This window comes from Myxocyprinus asiaticus, chromosome 41 (assembly GCF_019703515.2).
Source record: "Myxocyprinus asiaticus isolate MX2 ecotype Aquarium Trade chromosome 41, UBuf_Myxa_2, whole genome shotgun sequence".
NCBI classification, from domain to species: domain Eukaryota; kingdom Metazoa; phylum Chordata; class Actinopteri; order Cypriniformes; family Catostomidae; genus Myxocyprinus; species Myxocyprinus asiaticus.
In genome coordinates, this window is record NC_059384.1 from 2,727,439 (window position 1) to 2,752,596 (window position 25,158).

Consider the following 25,158-nt stretch of genomic DNA (forward strand, 5'->3'; position numbering starts at 1 on the left):
TTTGTGGTAAAGTTCAACCAAAATCAGAGTTGACGTCGTTAAATGCAATATAAATGTCACTATGGCATATCATGGCTCAACTAAAGCGATGGTGACGACGATCACGACACCTCAGGACCCACTGCAGCCAAATAAGGTACATTTCCTTCAGAGTGCACTCACGAGTATATATATATATATATATATATATATATATATATATATATATATATATATACTGTATATATTGTGCATTGTCAGGATGGCAAAATAAATAGGCTTATCAATGTTTAAAATGCAGGAAAAAAAAAAACAAACACTTCCCACTTTGGTTGACACTACAGTATTTGTTTTAAGGACAAAAAACAACAAGAACTGCTACTGTATTGAGGATATGTTTTGAAAAGTGTAGCCAGAAATTAATTTTAATTTAAATTTTTTATATTGCGATCTGAACGACTTACCTAAATGATGAGCTCTAACAACTTATCACTGGCAGCTGCAGTTTTGTTTACTAGACCGTGTGTGTGTGTGTGTGTGTGTGTATGATTGTGTATGTGTGGAATTGTGTTAAGACAGGGAGCTTACTTTACTAATGTGCTAAATCCACTGTGTAGTATCTACTATCATCTCTAGCACACATCTCTCATTCGTCTAATGTGAATCATGAGAAAAAAGTGAGGCGTTTATACTCAGTAGACAAACTATAAACACTGCATTAACGGTAGTTCTGTGTTACTACTATCTGGGCAGCTGATATTTGATGATATTTATATTGTCAAATGGACCAACAGATACTGAGTGATCCTAAGTAAAATGGCTTATCAGTATATGCAAGTCAATTATGACACTTTGAAAATTATGATATAAAAATAATACATAAAAAAAAAAAAAATAGTTCATCCAAAAATGTATCTTTGAAATGCAGCATGAGAACCAATGGCGTTTGGTGTCAATGACGTTAAACCTGACACAAAAGGCACAATTTTTTAAATCAACACAAGTGTAAATGAGATTTGAGAGCTATAGAGTTCAAGATTGCCAGTGAATAATTATTTAAATTAGAGGTATACCGATATATTGATTTTACCGATTAATCGGTGCCGATAGTTGCTGTTTTGGAACTATTGGTTATCGGCAAATTTCTATGCAGATAGTTAGATTCTTTTTTTCCTCAACAATATACCTCATATACCTCATTATACACTATATAAACAAAACTCTTCTGGTGAATATATAGGCTATAAAAATCTTAATTTAAATACTTGCATATGGAGCATTGTAATGGAGCAAAGTCTATCATTTTTTAAATAAAATGCCCCGGTGTATTTCGGGCTTGTTTACAGTTAATTTCAACTTTATGCACCAAATCTTAATTTTTCTGGTTATTATTGGAATTTTGAACTAAGTAATCTTTGATAATTTTATAAATCGATTAAAAAAATCAGATGATTAATCAGTTATCGGCCTTTTCCACCACCTTATTTATCGGTATCGGCAAAATCCACTATCGGTCGACTTCTAATATAAATTTCAATCTTTTCTTCACCAACTATCGAATGAATGTAGAGGACTTAGAATATCGCACATGAGTTGTATTTGGACTACATTTATGACATTGTGGCCGGGCGGAGGGCGGGGCTGGGTCGTAATTCCGCACACCCGGCCCCTAATTGGGCTGATTAGCCCAAGAGGGTTAAGGGCCGACTGGAGACAGCAGTGCGGCAGAGAGAGAGTTACGGACAGCTGTCCGACACCTGTGTGTGTTCGTCTTTTTGGTTCAGTTTCTCATTAAATATTATTTATATTGTCAAGCCGGTTCTTGCCTCCTCATTTCCATTGATGTGTTACACTGGTGCCGAAATCCGGGAAGGAGGAGGGATGCGCCATAGTAGAGTTCTCGCCACTACCATCCACCCCAAAGGAGCAGCCGCGGCCATCCGCCGGAGGACAGAGAAGCCCGGCCGCCTGGAAGCGGAGGAACAGCCACCGACCATGAGGGGAGGAGGGGCTCCCAACCAACCGCCTGGAGTGGTTACCGCTGCCAGGGGCGGGGGAGACCCCTGCCATCCACCAAAATCGCGGCGGGGTGTTCCATCCGCCAGGGGCCGGAGGACTGCCTCCAATCCACCCAGGGAGGCGCGGCTGTCGTCCACTAGAGGGTGGAGTGGCCGAGGACTGGACTACGGCGTATCGGAGAACCGGCAAATAAATTATAATTGTTTTCTCTCTCTCTCCTCTCTCTCTCCCACTGCCGCTCCGTGTTGGCCTTTTCCGTCTCTTTTTAAATGTTTTGTTAATTTGGCACGATCACTGTTACGGCGTGTAGGTGCCACCTTTTTTTTGTTTCCCTCCCCTTGTACCCTCCCCTGATCCAGGTAGACGGGGATGACCTGCCGTCAGACGGGGCGCAAGGCACGCCCCCCCCAGGGAAGGGGGGGGATGTACGTCATGCCGGGTGCTCCCCGGCCTGAGAGAATGGGGGAGGAATGTGGCAGGGCGGAGGGTGGGGCCGGGTCGTAATTCTGCACACCCGGGCCCTAATTGCTGTCCAGCTGTCCGACACCTGTGTGTGTTCGTCTTTTTGGTTCAGTTTATAATTAAACTATTATTTATATTATCAAGCCGGTTCTCACCTCCTCCTTTCCATTGATGTGTTACAGACACTTTTATAGTGTTTTTTTTTTATTTATTTGCGGAGCTTGACAGTATAATCCGCATCTTTTACAAAACCTTGTATGGAAAGCTTGGACATTCTGCATCACACCTCCTTTTGTGTTTCACAGGAGAAAGAAAATCATAGGAGTGTGGAAAGGGTGAAATTTTACTTTAATAGTAAAGTAATACCACTTATGAAGGTTAAAGTGTTGTCGTTAGAATTTATAGGGCCCTGAACTTTTTTTGCTTTTGTTTTTGGGGCAAGCTGTGTTGTTTTGTCCTTCGTATGATTTCTATTACAATCTAAAGGTGTTACATTAAAGTTCTGTGAGCATTTAAGGAGTGATTTGTCTATCAGTTTGCTATAGTAGTTGTATGTGTGGTTTGAAATGTGATATAGCGCTTGAAAAAGAGGCAGAGGACAGATATATTACATCATAGGTTGAGGGTTCATGGATATATATAGATCTACAAAAGTAACAGCATCCTTCAAAAGGAAGCAGCAGAGTACTATTCCGTCCTACTTCCCTTTTTTTAGGAAGAAAAATCGAGCAGGTAGGGATCGTTGTCTGAAAGTCTGCCTAAACTTGCTAAACTTAGACACTTCTCCGTGATGCCTAAGACTTCGGTTTATCTAAAATCAGTCTAAGGTCACATAAAGAAGAAACATAAATATATAAAAACAACATCCAATGTGGCACATCCCCTCGGTTAACCTAATATACTGTAAAATGTTGCATATCTGTGGTTATGGGTCATTATACTTGAGGTCTGTAATTTGTCATAGTTATTATCTGACTGTGCAGGGCCTGATCGTAAGATGCTTGCCATTTGATATCGGTGTGGCACATCATTAACTTCTTGGCGTGGCATTAGAGAAGTTATGAGTTACTGTGGCCTTTCAACAAGCGCCATAGCAACAGCATGCCCTCCGAAAAACGAGGTGGGGTAGACGTGAGGTATGCTGCTATTTCAGACCACATGACCTTAGATATTTTCCCATTAGACTGGAAATACCAAATCTGTTTTTGAATTTGCAGCATAGTTTTAACACCTTGAACTTACATCAAGTTGCATCAAATTAACGAAATGTGCAACCAGTAAAAAAATAAAACCAGTAAAAAAGTGGATAGGGTCTGATTTCATGTTAACTATAAATCTGTGAGGCCAGGATGTTCTGCCTATATTTTCCTGGAGAAGGGGTGTTAAATTATTGGTTTTTCTAGCTTCCATGTGGCGGACTGTCTAAAGATTCCCCTTACAGATCCGCTTACAACTCAAAGGTTTGAAATATATATATCATCTGCTACTAATATGACATCAGGGCAGCTTATGTCAACAGGATAATACATAAAACACTGTGGTTGTCAGTCACATTCATCGTCACGTATTACAGCTTGGTATACAGAGTCAATTATAAGTATATACCAACCTAGTCTTATAGAATAAACGTTCCTATAACGAGATTTTCGCAAAATGACTTTTACATGCCGCGTTCTACATTGACACAATTTCCTGGTGAAATGAACACTAGAGGTGCTACAACAACTGTGCGTTTTATTCACTTTCACACAAATCAGGAGTACAATGGCTAATTAGGACTTTATAAACACTTACTTATCGCTATTACTCACACACTGCTATGTTCTGATATCGAAACACTTTTACTTTAACGCATCATTTGAAAAACAATACATTTTAACACTTGTTTTACAGACCGCCCTACATTTACAGACTTATCCCAATTTAATTAGATTGTGCGGAAGCTCACCTGATAGACTGTTTGACTTTGGACTTGGCAGACCGAGGCTAGCACGTGAGACGAAAGTATAGAAGTGACACGAAATTACGTTTTTCCACACTATCGACTAGGTGTTGGTTTAGGGTAAGGATGTCTGTTTTGTCCAATTGCCCATATAGTTAATCCGGCCCTGTGCCTAACCTAACCATATGGGCAATTGGGCACGTGCCCAGGGGCACCACGTCCAGGTGGGCACCACGTGACGGCATTTGTAAAATCGTTCGTTTTTAAAATCGTTCGTTAAGGTCCGTTTTTGGGGGGGATTTTTCTCCCCTTTTCTCCCCAATTTGACATGTCCAATTCCCAATGCGCTCTAGGTCCACGTGGTGGCATAGTGACTCGCCTCAATCCGGGTGGTGGAGGACGAATCTCAGTTGCCTCCACGTCTGACACCGTCAATCCGCGCATCTAATCACGTGGCTTGTTGAGCACATTACCGCGGGGAACTCACCACATGCCACACCGAGAGCGAGAACCACATTATAGCGACCACAAGGAGGTTAACCAAACGTGACTCTACCCACCCTAGCAACCGGGCCAATTGGTTGCTTAGGAAGCCTGATTGGAGTCACTCAGCACGCCCTGGATTCAAACTTGCGACTCCAGGTGTGGTGGTTAGCGTGTTTATTTGCTGATCTACCCAGGCCCCTAAGGTCCGTTTATAATTGAATGATTATTAAATTTTTTCTGTATCATTAGTCAGGTATAAGTTATTATCCAGAGGTCCAGACCGCTACCAAAACAGAGCGTAGATGGCGCTGTCACATGGTACATGTTCCGTTTGTCAGCGCTGGAAAGGATGGGCCAATAACAGTTGTTTGTTAATAGATGGAGATTTTTAATTCGGATTTTTAAGGCGGATTTATATTCACAGGTATAATAATCCTTGCAATTATTAGAATTATAAAAAAGAAAAATGACTATCCAGTGTAAAAATGTCTCCAATGAGATATAAAACGCTGTAAGATTTTATAGGTGAAACAACGTGTAGTTGGCGCTGTCACGTGGTACATGTTCCTTTTCTCAGCGCTGAAAAGGATGGACCAATCACAGACGCTCGTCATGCCCAGGTGCACTCAGGAGTCTTAATCCGGCCCTGGTTAGGGAGGTACGATTTACTCATTAAAACCTGCATTTAATATTCACCTTAAAAACCTCATCCGATAACGACACTATTTCACTCCCTTTTGGCGCCCCCCGCTGGACATTTCACAGGGAAACTGCAGCGAAATGTGTAATGAAGCAAGTAATTTTTGTTTTACAAAAATGTTTCCACGGTCACGTAATGTTGATGAGATCATCCTGGTATAGTATATACTACAACTGTAAGTTAAGCCAGATAAGGAAACAGTCATTATACTAGTGGCGCAGAAATTATTTACTAGGAAAACGAAATGTAGCAGATGTACAAATACAGGTTATATTACACTTTTATTTAATGGGCTTAAAAACTCACATCCGAATGTAAACTTTCACTTTTTCTCATTTCTTTTCACAGAAGTAAAGCCAGCAGACGGTAAGTGACATCTTTAGCTTGCATTGTTTCATAATTAAAAGGCATTTAAGTAATGCAATTGTAAAGTTAAGCATAGTGTTTTAGTTTTTCTTTAGTTTATTGTTGTTCTTTCATCTGCAGAAGGTCCAGCTGAGGACGGTAATAAATCTGAATGCTTAAGAAAACACCATAGCAACGTCCTTATATCTTACAATTCTTATAATTAAACTACTTACTAACTATACATAAATTAGGAATTTAACTCAGTCCAGAATACTACAAAGGCATGAATGACAGAGTGAAAAGTCATATTTCTAATATAGCGTTTTGTTATATTAGAAAATATTATGTTTAATATTAATAGTATGATTTTACATGGTAAAAGTAATCTAATATGGTTCTGCTGCACATGTTATGGTGTATGTAAATATACTTTGCATGCCTTCATATAAAAATGTCAATGTTATTTCAAATGAATGAATGGTGAGAATAGGAAAGAGTTTTTGTATTGATGTCTTTCCTTGTGCATGAAGCTCACTGGCCTGTTTATGAAAAATTTAGTTTTTCTAGATACACATTAAAGGATTCAACCTTTAGAAAGAGTTATTGTATATATTTGAGTTGTGACAACTTCCTGTTGCTCAGAAAGAGACTGAACGTTCTGTTTTTATTCAATTAATATTTTTTACTTTTAATGGTAGCATCATTCACTTTGTTTGTTAATGATTTTAGTCTTATTAAGTATGCTGTGTGCATCAATGAGAAAACGTTTTAAATATTTGCAAGGACTATTTAAAATGGAAACAGAGTGCGCCTCTTGTTGCCTCCAATTGTTTGTTGTCGTTTGAAGAATTCTTATCTGTGGACATCCTCGTTTGTCAGCTTTTGTCTGTATATTTGTTATATAAATAGATATATGTTCCATTACAGGGCGGACAGAGTTAACAGGACTGTTTTTGGAGAAGCCAGAAAGTGTGGTAGTCTACGCAGGTATAAAATAGCATTCACCGCATGAATCAAGAGTAAGTATGAAATGAACGTTGTGTAAATGTATTTGTTTTGTGTGTTTATGTATGCAGGTAAAGATGTTACATTTGTGGTTAAGGTGGACTCCACCAACCTGACGCGTAAACCCGTTATGAAGTGGTTAAAGGGGAAGTGGATGGACCTGGGCAGCAAAGTGGGAAAACACATCCAGATAAAAGAGACATATGATAGAAACACCAAGGTTTGAATCTGTGATAGAACAAGAACTTCAAACTGAAACAATAAAAGGAACTGAAACACAAAATGATTTTTACATGACTCGTTGTACGTATTGCATCAGTTTCCAGGTGAAATGAACTCTAGAGGTGCAACAACCACAATGACTTTTATCCACTTTAAACAAATCAAGAGTAAAACGGCAGATTATCACTTTATAAACAATTACTTTTCACCCTGTTCCTCACACAATACTATCTTATGACATCTAAACACTTTTACTATAGCGCATGACTCAGTTTAACATATGCATTACATAACCAACTACATTCACAAGCTTGTTCAAGTGCGATCAGATTACGCGGTAGCTCAACTGAAAGAGCGTTGCACTTGTGATGTAAAGGAGTGGGGTACGAGTCCTGAAGAGCACACGAGTCCACACGTGAGCCGAAAGTGCCACAAAATGATGTGGTTACGTTTGCTTTTTATGACACAATCGGTTAGGTTTAGGTTTAAGGTTTAGGGTAGGGAGGTCGGTTTTGTTGATTTAATACTCGATAGCAATAATCTGTTTTGGGAGAACATTTAACTCGCTTTTAGCGCCACATAGTGGACATTTCACCTCGGAACTGGCGTGATACGTGTAATGACCAAAACGTTGCAAAAATGCCCCCACAGTCACGTAATTGGCATGCGACCAGGCTAAAATAAATACCCCCCAAAAATATAAAAATTTAAATTTCAGGGGCCTGGGTACCTCAGCGACTAAAGATGCTGACTACCAACCCTGGAGTCGCGAGTTTGAATCCAGGGCGTGCTGAGTGACTCCAGCCAGGTCTCCTAAGCAACCAAATTGACCTGGTTGCTAGGGAGGGTAGAGTCACATGGGGTAACCTCCTCGTGGTCGCTATAATGTGGTTCTCGCTCTCGGTGGGGCGCGTGGTGAGTTATGCGTGGATGCCGTGGAGAATAGTGTGAAGCCTCCACACACACTATGTCTCCGCGGTAACGCGCTCAACAAGCCACGTGATAAGATGTGCGGATTGACGGTCTCAGACGCGGAAGCAACTGAGATTCGTCCTCCGCCGCTCGGATTGAGGTGAGTCACTACGCCACCACGAGGACTTAGAGCGCATTGGGAATTGGGCATTCCAAACCTGGGAGAAAATAAAATAAATTAATATGTAAAAAGGGACATTTTGAAAAACAAACATTTTTTTACTATATAATTAAAGTGAATAGTGACTGCGGTCTGTCAATCTCCAGAAAGGACCAAAAACACACCATAAAACCACAGTAAAAGTAGTCGATACGACTCGTGCACCATCTTCCAAGTCTTCTGAAGCGATATGATCACTTTGTGCATTGAGCGGAACGGAAGTCATTATTCATTCTCAAATCAAATTAATGATCAGCTGCCAATGGCAGTGACTGGGTGCAGGTTTCTTGCTGGTTTAGCTAGTCAAAAACATGAGCACACCAGCTATGCTGTTTTTTTCTTTCTTTTTCAGCAGTGTGTCTCTCTCTCTTTTCTCTCTTAGATCTATACCTATGAGATGAAGATCGTCAAGGTCGTCCCAGGAGACGCAGGCGGATACAGATGTGAAGTGTCTGTGAAAGACAAATGTGACAGCTGCACTTTTGAGATCACTGTAGAGGGTTAGTCTCAGACACACACACTTAAGAGTTAAAGGAATATTCCAGGTTCAATAAGAGTTAAGCTTAATCGACAGCATTTATGGCATAATAAGGATTACCACAAAAAAAATATTTTCTTTAAAAAAAGCGAAACCCTGGGTCACAGTGAGGCACTTACAATGGAAGTGAATGGGGCCAATTTTTGGAGGGTTTAAAGGCAGAAATGTGAAGATTATAATTTTATGACAGCACTTATATTAATTCTTCTGTTACAACTTGTGTGTTATTTTAGCTGCATTTTTTTTAGCTGGATTGGCCCCATGAACTTCCATTGTAAGTGTCTCGATTAAGAAAAGGAGGGACGAGTCAAAATAATTTTTTGTGGTAATCAGCATTATGCCACAAATGCTGTCGATTGACCGAATATTCCTTTAATTGAAAAACAACAAAAATAACACTTACACTGTTATATTTCTGCATAGTAATGTTCCATATTTACTCATTTACTTATCTTTTAATTTTCTAAAGCTGCTGAACAAGAAGAAAAGGAAGATATTCTGTCTGCCTTCAAAAGAGCGTGAGTGTGTTACACATTTCCAGTCAAACGTTTGGACTGAATTTAAGTTTCTCATGATCTTTTGACCTAAAAGCATGTCCTTAAATGTTTTAAACTAGTTCGGAAGACATATACACTGTACATATTAATTTTCATGGGTAACACTTTACAATAAGGTTGTATTCATTAACATTAGTTAACTATAACATGAACAATGAGCAATACTTTTACAGCACATATTAACTTTCCTTTCAGCATACAGTATACTGATACATTTTTAAAAGTTAACATTAGTTAATGCATTTTGAACTATATGAACTAAGAATGAACATTTAAGATAAAATGTTCATAAAACGTTCATTGTTAGTTCATGATACCTCGTGCATTAACTAATGTAAACAACTAGAATAGTACTGGAAAGTTTGACCAATTTCTTTAACTAATTTGGGCCACTGGCCTCACCAAAATGGAACGGCAAAAATAATGGCACAATTGTTGTTCTCTTTGTGCAGGGACGCTGGTGAGGATGAAGGAGAACTGGACTTTAGCGCTCTTCTCAAAGCAGCAAAAAAGTACGCGGTCAATCTATCCGTTTAAAACTACTCTTTTACTCTCTCGGTGTTCCCCTGGCAGTGCACTTATGCTCTCGACAATGAGGTCTGTAATACGTTAGCATTCACTAGTAGTAGTTGCTCAGCCCACGTGTGAGCTATCTTTGCTCATGAGAACCTTAGATGTTTTAGGGGTGCGTTGCGACGGCCTCCTTTTTGGCGGCCCCCCCCCAGCAAGTGCTGCCCTAGGCGAACGCCTAGTTCGCCCATTCCTAGAAACGGCCCTGGTGACTAGGTCCGACAGTAATAATTTAGTAATATGCAATATTCAGCTGGGTTCAAAAATAGTAATGTTTGCGCACCTTGTTCATATACAGTTTTTTCGTTAAAATATATGAAAGTAAACAATGATTTTTATTAAGCAACTCTGTATCATTGTAAATAAAATATAAATATAAAAGTGCATATCATTCTTATAGATTTTAATTCAATGCTTTTAAAATATTGAATCTACTTGGCTACAATGGCTCATCCAAAAATGGTTTGGATGAAATTATGTTTCCTCTGGTTTTAAAAAAACATCACTTTTGTGCCATTTCAGAGCAAAGACATAATTATCGAGATACATACTGAATATTGACGATAGGCTGAAAAATATTGAGATATAATTTTTGTAGCCATATCGCCCAGCCCTAGTTGATTATTATATCTGGTAAATAAAGTTTGGGCCCTGTTGTTAATCTTTAAAATTAATATTTTCATAATGTACCAAGTAAGTAGGTTCCCTGTACAGTATAGCATTAGCTAAGAGATCATTTATTTTACGTGTAAGCAAAATGGACATCATAACTAAAATAAACCCAGATGAATCAGAATCGTTTCAAATCGTATCAAAATTGGAATCGAAACAAATTGACCGTATCGATACCCAGTCCTGTCCGCATGTACATTATGGAAATGAATCTGTGAGAACTCTTGTGTGGAAAAACGAAACGCTGATTAATTTAGCAAAACAAGGATCGAATTGTTAAAGCAAGGAGATTTCAATATCATAGTGGCAGCAAAGGGAAAAGCAAAAATAACGACTTGTTTTTTCGTATTTTTTCTTTTGTCATCTCGACATAACAGAAGTTATCTCAAAAAAGTATTTGTTAAGGAAACAAGACCTTAGGACCAAACTATTATGAAATAACTATCATCCTGGCACAGCTAAACTTATTATTTGAATTGAATTATTTGTATTGTTTGTAAACACATTTCGGTACATAGTTTATTTCTACAGAAATACATTTTGCTCAGCAAGAACAAAAATGAGAGAGAGCATTACTCTTATGTATTATGCCACTTTTTTTCTACAGGAAAAAGAAGGTAGAACCTGAGATAGAAGTGGACGTTTGGGAGCTCCTAAAGAGCGCTCACCCCAGCGAGTACGAGAAGATCGCGTTTAAGTATGGCATCACTGACCTGCGGGGAATGCTGAAGAGACTGAAGAAGATGAAGAGCGTGGAGCCCAAGGCCGTCGCTGGTAACAGACACAGAGAGAGACATGAAAACATCAATATTACTAGCAAGTGTGTGAAATACTGAGAAATCAGTGTTGGGGACTAGTTAACTTAAAGTAGCAATGCTACTTACTTAAAGGTATAGTTCACCCCAAAATGAAAATTCTCTCATCATTTACTCACCCTCATGCCATCCTAGATGTGCCACTGCTTTCTTCTGCAGAACACAAATTAAGATTTTTAGAACCTTTTAGGTCCATACAATGCAAGTGAATGGTGACCAAAACTTTTAAGCTCCAAAAAGCACATAAAGGCTGCATAAAAGTAATCCATACGACTCCAGTGGTTTAATCCATGTCTTCAGAAGTGACTCAATCAGATTTGGGTGAGAACAGATTACTCCTTTTTCACTGTACATCTTTACATCAGCAGTCTGATTTCAAGCTCAATTACACTTCCAAGTGGTTGACGTATGCGCAGAGCGCTAGATGGTGCTATAGGAAGTGTAATCGAGCTTGAAATCATGATCGCCAAGAGGACTGCAGATGTCAAGACTTATAGTAAATTTTGGTCTGTTCTCTCCCAAAACCAACTGGATCGCTTTAGAAGGCAGTCTTATGGATTTAGTGTGGCAGTAGCTCAGCTATTTTGACTTTGAGTGTAGCTATTCCAGTAACGAGCAACATTTTCCAACCAGCAGCACTGTAGCATCACAAAAGTTCCATTAAATGATTCCCTGATATTTAGCACTGGGAACTCCGATTGATTTTAGTATGTTCTTTCGGATCTTTTATGTAAGTGAACTAGTTCACATAAATGATTCACTGATTCAGTTGAGCCCCACACAGCCTTAAAGGGATTTTGCCTTCTTTTTTTTTTTAAAAGCAAAATATTTTGTTAATTGCTGCTGTTTATTCATATATTGCAATTCAGTTATATAAAATAGGGTGTTTAATGGTTTTATCAGTGTTGCTACCGTGGCAAGAAAAAGTATGTGAACCCTTTGGAATTAGCTGGTTTTCTGCATTAATTGGTCATAAAATGTGATCTCATCTTCATCAAAGTCACAAGTATAGACAAAACACATTGTGCTTCAGCTAACAACACACACACAGTTATAATCTTTCATGTCTTTATTGAACACATCCCATTAAACATTCACAGTGCTGTGGAAAAAGTAAGTGAACCCTTTGATTTAATAACTGGTTGATCCTCCTTTGGCAGCAATAACCTCAACCAAGCGTTTCCGGTAGCTGCGGATTAGACCTGCACAACATTAAGAAGGAATTTTGGACCATTGCTTCAGCTCAGCCATATTCTCAGGATGTCTGGTGTGAATGGCTCTCTTGAGGTCATTCCACAGCATCTCTGTTGGGATAAATCTGGGCCAAATCGTGATGCTCCCTCCACCGTACTTCAGCGTTGGGATGATGTTTTCATGTTGGTATGCGGTGCCCATTTTATGCCCTACGTAGTGCTGTGTGTTCTTCCCAAACAATTCAACCTTACTTTCATCAGTCCACAAAACATTTTCCCAGTAGCGTTGTGGAGTGTCAAGGTGGTCTTGGGCAAACTTCAGGTGTGCTGCAATGTTTTTGTTGGAAAGCAGCGGCTTCCTTCATGGTGTCCTGCCATGGACACAATGCCTGTTTAATGTTTTCCGTATAGCATACTCATGAACAGAGATGTTAACCTGTTCCAATGATTCCTTCAAGTCTTTATCTGTCACTCTAGGGCTCCTTTTTACCTCATTAAACATTCTGCGGTGTTCCTTTTGAGTCATCTTGGCTGGACGGCCACTTCTAGAGAGAGTACCTATAGTACTAAATCATCTCCATTTATAGACAGTTTGTCTAACTGTGGACAGATGAATATCTAAGCTCTTCGAGATAACTCTGTAACCCTTTCCAGCTTTATGCAAAGCAACAATTCTTGATCATAGGTCTTCTGAGATCTTTTTTTGCGAGGCATGCTCCACGTCAGCAGATGCTTCTTGTGAATAGCAAACTCAAAATGTTTGAGTGCCTTTTATAAGTCATAGTAGCTCTAACCCACACCTCCAATCACGTTTCATTAACGGGATGCCAGGTTTGCCAACTCCTGACTCTAATTAGCTTTCACTGACGTCATGAGCCTAGTGGTGTACATACTTTACCTACACTGTGAATGGTTGAAGGTATTCAATATGTACAAGAACAATAATTTGTGTGTTATTAGTTAAAACAGACTGTGTTTGTTCATTATTGTAACTTAGATGAAGATCATATCAGATTTCAAGACAAATTTATACATAAATGCAGGTAATTCCAAAGGGGTTCACATACTTTTTTCTTACCACTGTATACATTTTCATTCAATTAAATGTCACCCTATTTGTTTAACACTTACAAATTTTAACCATGGTTTTACTATAGTAATGTATTAGTAACGATGACTGAAGTAACTAGGGTTTATTTTGTGGTTATTATGGTTTTACTACAAATACCATAATTAACTATGCTAACTGTAATAAAACCATGGGTTAATTTTCATAAGGCAATGACTATTTAAATAACTTGGGTGCTATTATCTATTGGGGAACTTCTGATGATGGAGTTATATAATATCATCCAATTTGTTATATATATATATATATATATTTTTTTTTAAATATTTTCTTCTTTAAATAGCTTCAATGCAGTAAGCAACTTTTTGTAAGTAGCTTGTCATGTAGTTAACTCATTTTTTAAAAGAGTAGCTTGACTAGTTGAACTACTTTACGTTCGAATAACTTCCCAAACACAATTATATTTAAAGTATCGGTACTCTGTTCCTAGCCAGAAACATGTCTGAATGAAAGTAAAAAAGTTTAGTCATTTATCTGTACTTTAAAAGTAAAATGCTAACCCTTTTTCTTGCTTTCAGCACTGATGCACAAACTGTGTAATCCAACCTGTTTAATCACAGTTTTGTGTTTGACCATGTAATGACCTTGATACTCAAGTACATGTTCCGCAAAATAATACTTAAGTATAGTAATTAAGTACAAATACACTCAAGTACTTTACATCCCTATTTACTGGAGTGTCTGTTCTTATTTTGCAAATGCGTTTTCACAGCATTCTTAAAATGCCTGGAGTCAGCGTACTCAGTTAATAAAGGGAAGAGGATCGTCCTGTCTGTGGAGGTCGCTGATCCTAATGCTGAGGTCAAATGGCTCAAGAATGGCCAAGAGATCAAACCTTCTACCAAGTGAGAGCATCTGCAAACACATGCACACAAAACATGAGATTTCAAAGAAATTAAAATAAATTTCCATTGGCAGAATTATCAGAAGAATCATTCTCAGTAAGCCCAGGAATTTGTATTAAGAAAAACAATAAGGTAAGTTTTGATTTCATGCTGACTTTTACTGTCGTTGTGTGTGGCAGGTACATCATGGAGGCTAATGGGAACATTCGAACTCTCACAATCAATAAATGCAGTCTGGCTGATGATGCGGCGTATGAATGTGTGGTCGGGACGGAGAAATCCTTCACTGAAGTCTTTGTTAAAGGTCTGTCTAGACTATATCAGTTATCATTTATCAATTAAAATGAATCAGACTTAGAGGTCTGCAGTGCTTAAATATGAGATTGAGAGTTTCAAAGTATGTTTCATTTGACAGAGCGTCATAAAACGTTGTGTTTATGATGCAACGCAACCAAAGTGAAATGTGCACATAGGCGTGTCCTTAGAAAAGCTCTTTTGAGAGATTGATAAATTCAATTGCTAAATGGGTTTCTGTGGACTGTAGGCCAATGATTGGCCTATGTTCAATAATATGGAAATAAACAATATATTGCCTTCTAAAGCCACTTTTGATATTGCCTAATCAATGGTTTACTCGTCTGCAACAATAATGTTATGCATTTTAATTATCTGAATTATTATATTTATCATAGGCCTATATATATATATATATATATATATATATATATATATATATATATATATATATATATATATATACAGTATATGTGTGTGTGATTTTTACGGCTGGGAAATTTAACGTGTTAATTTCTGCAATTATAGTTGACTGTTTAACACATCCATAAAAATACGATTATAAACTTCAAGAAATGAAACTTCAGAAATCAGTGTGTTTTATATCTGTATGTATAGTGTATAATAATGCATTGGCAATGACACTTAAGTTTATCTCGCCAGTAAAGCTTGATATAAATTGAATCTAATCTTTGATCCTGTTATAAAAAAATCCACTGTTAATATTTGTTTTAATGTACCATGCCCCAGGATTAATCATAATAAATCAAAGAAAACTGTGCGATTAATTAGTTAAATGTTTTTAATCGATTCATAGCACTAATAATTATTATATTTATTTATAATAATTTATTCATTGTATATTTAATATTTTTTATTGAGTGGCCTTTCTCATCAAATATTGATATACGAGATTGATTGTGGTTAATTCAATTAATTATCATGTAATTAATTTGATTACAAATTTGAATAGAGTGCTAGCCCTGTTTTTTATTATTTAGTGTATTTTTATAACATTATACTTTGCGTTCTGTTATTAATAATAAAAAAAAACTGCAACTATGGTGATATAAATTCAGCTGTTGAGGCAGTGACAGTAAATTTGTCATCTTTCTCTCTTCTGACTGTCGTAATTCATGTCTCTGTATTTTTCCCCCTTTTAGAAAGTCGTGAAAATGTAATAGTGAGATTATTTCTTGTGCTATTACAGCAAATGTGAATGCAAAAATAAAATTTGCTGTGGTCTCCCATTCACCGCTATAGAATTTTAACCTGCTATAGTTTACTTCCATGTTCCAAATCCGGAAATACGAAAAGTGTCCATAATCAGAAAGAGTGATACAATGTTGTTTTCCAGAGCCACCGGTGACCATCACTAAACTGCTGGATGACTATCATGTTCTGGTTGGAGAACGAGTGGAGCTTGAGATTGAGGTGTCTGAAGAGGGAGCACATGTCATTTGGTAAACACACACATGTAACAAAGTGCGATCCTGAATTAAAACTGCATTAATTACTGATTCACTATATTCACTAGGCTATTTAATGGCAGGTTCCTTTTGTGACAACTTTTTCTTCCTGGGAATTAACGTTTGGAATACATTTTTTTGTAGTCAAGACTTTAAGGTGTACGCCTACCACTGTTGCTGTAATACTAGCCCAATGTGTGTTGTCATGTTTATATGTGTAACTGTAGGATGTTTGAGGATGTGGAGCTGTCTCGTGATGATAAAAGTTCAAAGTATCGTTTTAAGAAGGACGGGAAACGCCATTGTCTAATAATCCAAGAGGCGACACTAGAAGACATTGGGATGTACTACGTTTACACCAATGGAGGCAAATCGAAGGGAGAGCTTATCGTTGAAGGTAACACCTCTTATTTTATACAACTATCCATTTATGTCTGGTGTTATGACTGTTAAGACCAATCCTCCGTCGATTTAAAGCAACAGCTGTTTACAGAACCCATGAAATCAAAATGAGAGTTTTGTGGCGTTTAGTCCGTGTGTTTTAGCTTTGAGGTAATCTACATGCTAGTGTCCTTCAAAACGTTAAAGGCATTTAAAATTCAGTTTTTCTCTTATGAAAAAATGGACCAAAATGATTGATGACTCATGCTGCACTACACAGATTTGTATATTGAAAGCACTACAGTTAAACATTATATGATGTTTTACATTGTGAATTTCATTGTTTTTTTTTTTATGTACAGTAATTTAAAATCAGATGATTGCAACACACTCCAAAAAAGTTGAGACAGGGGCAATTTAAGACTAGTTGACGAGTTGAAATAACAAGGCGATGTGAAACAGGAGATGTCAAACAGGTGAGGCAATCATGTCATGGTATATAAGGAGCCTCTAAAAACAGCCTAGACCTTCAAGATCAAGGATCATTCGAAACTTGTCAATTTGCCAACAGATGCTTCAGCAAATAATCCAGCACTTTGAGAACAATGTTCCCCAAAGACAAATTGGAAGGATTTTGGGCATTTCACCCTCTACAGTGCACAATATAGTAAAAAGATTCAAGGAATCTGGTCAAATCTCGGTGCATAAAGGGCAAGACGAAAACCACTTCTGAATGTGCATGATCTCTGATCCCTCAGACGTCACTGTCTTAAAAAACATCATTCATCTGTAATGGATATCATGAACATGGGTTTGGGATTACTTTAGTAAACCTTTGTTAGTCAACAATACTCGCCGCTGCATCCACAGATGCAAGTTAAGACTTTACTATGTAAAGGAGAAGCCATACATCAACACTGTCCAGAAGCGCTGCCGACTTCTCTGGGCTCGTTCTCATCTTAGATGGAAATTAGAACAGTGGAACCGTGTTTTTTGGTCTGATGAGTCCACATTTAAAAAAACAGCTGTCGTGTTATCCGGGCCAAAGAGGAAAAGGACCATCCAAGCTGTTATCAGCGTCAGGTCCAAAAGCCAGTGTCTGTACGGGCCAGGGGTGTGTCAGTGCCCATGGCATGGGTAACTTGCACATCTGTGAGAACACCATTAATGCAGACAAATATGTACACACAAATTCACAAGGTAAAACATCATATAATGTGTAGTTGTAGTGCTTTTAATATAGTAGAGGGTGAATATAATTTATAAATCACCTTATTGTTTTTATGGTCATTTAGCTTACTGTCCCAACTTTTTTGGAATTGGGGTTGTAATAAAAGTGTGTATCCTTTCTTATATGCTGAGAACTTTCCTGACCCATGACTTATAAAAAATATAACTATTTTTATTTCCTCGATTTATATATCTAATTTATGTATACATCTGTGTTGGTTTATATATATTTTTACTCTTTTAAAAATATATTCATACTATATATTTACTATATATAGTATAGATAGTATTCATACATTTTTGGATTTGTGTAATTTTGTACATTTATATTGAACCTTCTTTTTTTTAATGAAAAGAAATGCATAGTTTTATGTGTGAACTTTTCAGACGGTCCCTTAATACACCCTCCACAGTATTAGCATGTTTCAGCACAATGTGTGGACTTTTCAGACGACCCCTTACCCCGTATGAATAATATCACTTATATCAGTGTTAAATTAACGATCTGGAACGATTTCGGCGTGACGCCATCTGACCAGCTTATGGGACAAATCACATCACGTATTGATTCGAAACGGGACGCATCATTTCATATTTAAATACAGGACAATCCCGTATTTTACGGGACAGGTGGCAACCCTTCCTATAGATACAGATTCTCATGAGCAAAGTGTGGATGCTGAAAATCATTAGTTTATCGAGATAAATTGTAAATAGGGAGTACAGCGGGAAGAGGGGTGGAAAAACGGGACAAACCCGGTAAAACTGGGAGTGTTAGCAGGTGTGGTCCAAAGATAGTAACAAAAAAAACTCTTAAAAATTCTTAAAAAACTAAAAATAAATAGCAAATATGCAGCATCATATTTCTTTATTATTTCTTAAAAAAATAAGCAGTGAAACAATTTTGTTTCAAAATATTATTATCTGAAAAATGTTTGTCCACCAAATCCAAGTCAGATGGTGTTACCAACATATACTACAGGTTGCCAAAAAAATAATAATAATAATAATAAAAATAATAATAAATGCCATAAAACCAATTTGAAGAAAAAAATTAAATTTTTATAAAATGGCACATTTTGTTCTGGTCAAATAGAGGAACCCGAAAAAAAAAAAAAAAACTTAAATTAAATGTAAAATATATATTTTTATAATGAAAATGATGTTTGAAAATTCTCATGTATTTAAGGTTCAAGGAAAGTATTTTAATACCTTTTACTTGATGGTTACAACACGTGACATTTTTAAAGTCATCAAATTTTAGTTTTTTGTTTTTAGAAAATGCTAGAAATATTTTTCACAAAGATCACATTTCTAAAATACTAAATACTAAACTAAATGCTATTGGCTGAAAGGGACAGCCCATCAATATGTCCCACAAACTTGTCAGCATATGTCAACACAGGGCAGAAAATGCAGCTCTTCAAACCATTGGAGTCTTTAAGAGATGTTTAGAGGGCTGGAGTTGAATCCTCATGATATGTTTTCCTGTCTTTATCAAATTTAACCCCCTCCTCAGATAAGGAACTGGAGGTGTTGCAAAGTATGGCAGACCTTACAGTTAAATCTGCAGAACAAGCAGTGTTTAAGTGTGAGGTGTCAGACGAAAAGGTCACTGGAAAATGGTTTAAAGATGGTGTGGAAGTTCAACCCAGTGATCGTATCAAGATTTCCCATATCTGCAGGTAAGCATTCTTTCTCAAGACATGTCTCTAAGATATGCTCTAGATAAGCTAAGTTTGAAACGTGTCCGTCTGTTTTCATGGACTCCAGGATGCATCGTTTGATCATTGATGACGTAAAGCCCCAGGATGCTGGAGATTACATGTTTGTCCCAGACGGCTATGCACTCTCACTGTCCGCCAAACTCAACTTTCTGGGTGAGAATGAACTATTTACATTATAATGGAACATTTTCACCAACTCTGATGACATATTGCGATTGGTTGTGAACAAACCAGTCTAAAATCAGTCCAATTACTAATATTATACAATACATCTACTGAGATTTGTTATAACAGTCAACTGTCTTGCCTCATACATAATCAGACCATTCTCTTTCTTTCAGAAATCAAGATTGACTATGTTCCCAGACAAGGTAGGTTTTGTTTATTTATAGGTGTTTCCTGAACTTTGGGCACTTTCATGTACCAGGCGGTTGATTTTTTTCTTTTTTGTTATAAGGTCAGAATAAAACAGACTTGTAAACTTTTTCCCAGGCCTTCATAATTAATTTTTGGTACTTTTCAAGTTTTTTTTGTATAGAGTTTACTCTTTTAGCCTTTTAGCCTTTAGACTTTCAACATCAACCCTTTAGGCTCGGATTGGGGCCTATTTTAATATTAAAACACAATATTAATAACTACAATCTTGACCAACACAAAATAGGCATCGTTATAAAGCTTAGAAGCTCTTCTTTCCCATGCATGCAGGTATTATGACCAAAACTGAACAAGTGCTTTGAAATTTGCAGACAAATCAGAAGTGTTTTGTTTTGATCATTTATTATTACTTTTGTACTGTTGTAATAGGTAAAAACATCAAACTGATCAAATAGCTATGTGTCATATGTAATTGGAAAGCTCTCAAATGGTATAAAACAACTACCCTATTTGTTTTACTCACAGACAAAAGTATAGGGAATAATAGCTAAGTATATGTCTTTAACATATATGTAAATAGGTTGTCACAAGTAGTTGCTGAGATGAGACGGGAGACGTAGGATCTATTTGCAGGCTTTTAACGAAGATGATGAAGTGATACAAACAAACATGAACTCAACCAACAACAAACAAGAACTGACCAAGAGGGAACAAAACTAGAGGGTATTTATACATACAAGGGCAAATGAGGGAATGGAGAACAGGTGAGAACAGTAAGGAACAGATGGCAGTGATGAGGGCAGTGCATACTGGGTAATGTAGTCCGGGGGAAACACTTCAAAATAAGAGTCCTAGGAAAAAGGAGGGAAACTGCATTTTTGCTTATAACTTCCCAAAAAATAAACAGAACTTAGAAAATCACATAACTTTACTTAGAGGAGGTGATTTCCGTTAAAATGAGCCCACACGCAAGTAATTAGATGCATTGATCATTACATAATCCACACGAAGCACATTGTGCACATAGCACATAATGTGCTATCCAGCTTTCCTGGATCAGATGACTTCATCAGAAATTATGTACAGTAGTATGTTGTCCAGCATCATGGAACACTAAACCAATAGTATCAGGATTCAGATCACTGCAACCAGAGGTGGAAGTCATCCAAACATGGGAAGAGAAAATGATGAGACTCAATGATGACTCAAATGACACAGAATGGAACAGAATGAGTTCTCATTATTCATGTTTTCATGCTTTGGAGAGAGCAAACCTTTAGTTATTGTTGTTTTTGCATGTGTAATTAGTTCTTATGTACAATTATTATGTTTTATTTGTTTGGAGAGGCTTTTGGACACTTGGAGATGTTTATGGAAATTATTTTTGTAATGCTATAACTTTTGATTGCTTTGTCGTATCAACATAAAATTTTACTCAGTTACAGGTGACATGATTGGGAACAAAGCAAAAGTTTTTCAGAGCTACCTTATTTACACCCAGAGATATAGTGTATAATGTCATATAAGAAAAAACATTCATTTTTGGCTCAAGTTATTTTGTGACTTTTTTCAGCAGTTTCTAAAGCTGAAAGTCTCATAATTTATCATAATTTCATTCTACCCTCTTTGATTTGTTTATGTAGAGTTATAAGCCTTTAATTTTGGGCATGCCACTGAAACAGAAAATCTTTAAAAACACTTTCAGAACTTAAAGAGTTAAACTATAAAAATCAAAGTCAAATATTTATTAGTTTAAAACTATGATAACCTAAATGAATACTAAAATAAACATAAGCCATTTCATTTCTTATTGCAGGAAAATAACTTCTATCAGTAGTTTAGAAAAAATACGACTGTCCCACAGTTGTGGCGTCATTTCCACCACACCAAACGATTTTGCCCCTATTAAAGTTTTTTCAAAAGTTAGTGTACTTGTTAACCAAGTGGACAAAAGTGTTAGTGAAGAGCATGCTTGAGATGAAATATGAGACAAGTGATGTAAAAATCAAGGTAAGTATATTTTTATTTGGCATAATTTCCAATCAAGCTGTAGTTTGCCAAACTATGCAAAAAAGTGTCAACATATTTAATTTAATTTTGTGTATTTGGGGAACATTAAGAGAGTTGGCCATTATATTTCAAAAATGTTAAAAATTTCCATCAGCGTCATTTCCAGCACAGAATTCTGTTAAACACAATACAGATTTTAAGATGTGCTAGAAATGACACTGTGGTGGGAATTTTCATGACAAAAAATGACATTAATCTCCTGTGATGTACATGTACTGTTGGACATTGTAATAGAAAACTGTCTTTTAATCCGCAGTGCTAAAAGTGCCCGAAGTTGATGAAACACCCTTATATGATCAATCAATTAACCAGTCTCTTTCAATATCTCCAAACCTCACTTGCCTGTTTCCTCTCTCTTTAAGATCCTCCAAAGATCCATTTGGATGTAACTGGTAGCATGGTTTCTCAGAACACCATCATTGTCGTTGCTGGGAACAAGTTGCGTCTGGATGTGGAGATCACGGGAGAGCCCACCCCAACCGTCTGCTGGACGAAAGGAGATAAGGTACTCATCAGACTTTAACAATAATAAATCCTAGTATATCATATTCGATAGCTACATGATAAGCCTTATTCTATTCACTGACTGTTCCCCCATGTTCTAAAAAAACTAAACAAATCAAATTTTGCTGAGTTAGTTGGATATGTTCTTTAGTAAACTTCAACGTCACGTCTGCAGCGTCAAATTGAGTCTCCAACCAGCCTGGCAAAATATTACTGAATCACAGTTCCTCTCAAGATACAATGAAGACCATTGCACCATATCGACGTAAAAACAACAGGCAACCTTGTGAATCCACTAACTGTGCCTTTGTGTGTCACAGCCAGTGACAGAAGCCGAGGGGCGCGTCCGTGTGGAAAGCAGGAAAGATCTGAGCAGCTTCGTCATTGAGGGAGCAGAACGAGAGGATGAGGGCAACTACACCATCACCGTCACCAACCCAGCAGGGGAAGACAAAGCCAACCTCTTCGTTAAAATTGTTGGTGTGTTTCAGTCTCTGCCTCTCTCTCTCTCTCTCTCTCTCTCCAAAGAAGTGGAATAATAGATAAACATCCTTAAAAGAAGATAAATCAACTTGAATGCAAAATGGCATAAGATGTTAAGTTAAACAAAATGTATTGAGGTTTATGCTTAAACATTCTTGTTTTCCCTTTGAATTAAGTTTAAAAAGGCTATAATTGTGTAATAGGGTCATTGTAGATGTTCCTGATGTCTCTCTTCTATTGTAGATGTTCCTGACCCTCCAGAGAATATCAAGTGTACTGGAGTAGGAGAAGAGAACGCCACTATTGTTTGGGAGCCTCCAAAATTCGATGGAGGAGTACCTTTAAAGGGTAACACACACACACACCTTTTAGAGGTAACATAGCATGTACCTGATGCTAACACAAATACTTATATATACCTGTTACAGGTAACACAGCTCAACTCACATAGGTGTCAAAAGATTTTTAGTTTTGATCATTTTGAAGACACGTTGCAAGAAGACATCAGAAATCTGATCTATGTACTGTAAGTGTCCTTGTTTCCGTTTCTTAGGATACTTGATGGAACGGAAGAAGAAAGGGTCGTCCAGATGGACAAAGCTTAATTTTGACATCTATGAGGGCACGACATACGAAGCTAAGCGCATGATTGAAGGCGTTCTGTACGAGATGAGAGTGTTTGCGGTTAATGGAATCGGAATCTCAGCTCCCAGTCTCAATTCGAAGCCATTCATGCCAATCGGTGAGAACGCTTTCCGATTCTTTTGTCATGCACTTCTGATGTCTCCTGCTTTGTGTCTCCATTTATACTTCTTTCTCTCTCTCAGGCCCCACCAGTGAGCCAACAAAGTTGACCGTGGATGATGTAACAGACACTACGTGCTCACTAAAGTGGTTGGCTCCCGAGAGGGTCGGAGCTGGAGGTTTGGACGGGTACATCGTAGAATTCTGCAAGGACGGAGGTGAGGCCCATACACTACCCAAACATTACATCGGGGTTATTGTAGCATAGCGGTTACAAACCTAGAAAGGGATGAGGTACAAACCATGACCTGGATAGAGGAGGCTTCCCATTTCACCATTGTGCACTTGAGCAAGGTTGCTCCAAGAATACTGTTCTGGTAAAAGGTGTACAGTGAAGCTCTTTTCACAAATAGGGTACAAAATAAGGCCTAAAACTTTTAAAAATCACGCTTTTTATTTATTTATTTATTTATTATAAAATTAAAAAATAAATCAAATCAAAAACAACAGCAGAATTGGTAACAAGGTGGCAAGTATGAGACCAGTTTGGAACCAAAAATTGGTTTGTAGTTATTGATAAACTTGGTAACACGGTAACAGAGTTTTTCTTAAAGTGTGTGACATAGTACGTTACATTTTTGGTAATTAAAATTATTTAATTATTTCAAATAATTTATTACTATTGTTAATTGCTGATACAGTTGAGAAGCCAAAATTTCAATTTAAACATCTAACATATTTAATATTTCCGAAGATATAAACATGGGATTTGTGCAAGTGGTCTGCCGATATATCGGTTTTACTGATTAATTTAAAATTAGCTGCTTTTCATGCTTTGTTAATTTTGTTCAGCATTAGATGCAAAATTGCATGATTTTATCGTGGGAAATATTTGATACATTAGATGAACTATTATCTAACATATTTAATATTTCCGACAAAATAAACATGGGATTTGTGCTAGAGATGAACCGATATATCGGTTTTGCTGATTAATTTAAAATTAGCTGCTTTAATGCTTTGTGGATTTTGTTCAGCATTAGATGCAAAATTGCATGATTTTATCGTGGGAAATATTTGATATGTTAGATGAACTATTATGTAACATATTTAATATTTACGATGATATAAACATGGGATTTGTGCTAGGGGTCAACCGATATATCGGTTTTGCTGATTAATTTAAAATTAGATACTTGTCATGCTTTTTACATTTTGGTCAGCATTAGAGGCAATGCCATGATTTTATCGTGGGAAATATTTGATA

At 37.1% G+C, this 25,158-nt stretch overlaps 1 protein-coding gene across 2 annotated transcripts in view; it reads left to right on the top strand.

Annotated features, from left to right (window-relative positions):
* mybpc2b (myosin binding protein Cb) overlaps positions 1-25,158 on the top strand; it is a 43,064-nt gene that overhangs the window by 6,080 nt on the left and 11,826 nt on the right. Inside the window, exons 2-21 of one of the 2 annotated variants that reach the window (XM_051682864.1) lie at positions 5,937-5,954; positions 6,075-6,092; positions 6,864-6,923; positions 7,013-7,161; positions 8,678-8,795; positions 9,303-9,351; positions 9,843-9,902; positions 11,240-11,406; positions 14,482-14,614; positions 14,794-14,918; positions 16,266-16,371; positions 16,605-16,774; positions 19,508-19,673; positions 19,762-19,868; positions 20,057-20,086; positions 22,523-22,665; positions 22,985-23,144; positions 23,391-23,495; positions 23,701-23,889; positions 23,975-24,109. In XM_051682864.1, coding sequence (XP_051538824.1) covers positions 5,937-5,954; positions 6,075-6,092; positions 6,864-6,923; positions 7,013-7,161; positions 8,678-8,795; positions 9,303-9,351; positions 9,843-9,902; positions 11,240-11,406; positions 14,482-14,614; positions 14,794-14,918; positions 16,266-16,371; positions 16,605-16,774; positions 19,508-19,673; positions 19,762-19,868; positions 20,057-20,086; positions 22,523-22,665; positions 22,985-23,144; positions 23,391-23,495; positions 23,701-23,889; positions 23,975-24,109 — 2,208 coding nt within the window. The remainder of the gene's footprint in view (positions 1-5,936; positions 5,955-6,074; positions 6,093-6,863; positions 6,924-7,012; positions 7,162-8,677; positions 8,796-9,302; positions 9,352-9,842; positions 9,903-11,239; positions 11,407-14,481; positions 14,615-14,793; positions 14,919-16,265; positions 16,372-16,604; positions 16,775-19,507; positions 19,674-19,761; positions 19,869-20,056; positions 20,087-22,522; positions 22,666-22,984; positions 23,145-23,390; positions 23,496-23,700; positions 23,890-23,974; positions 24,110-25,158) is intronic. The other variant, XM_051682865.1, reaches the window with a different exon arrangement.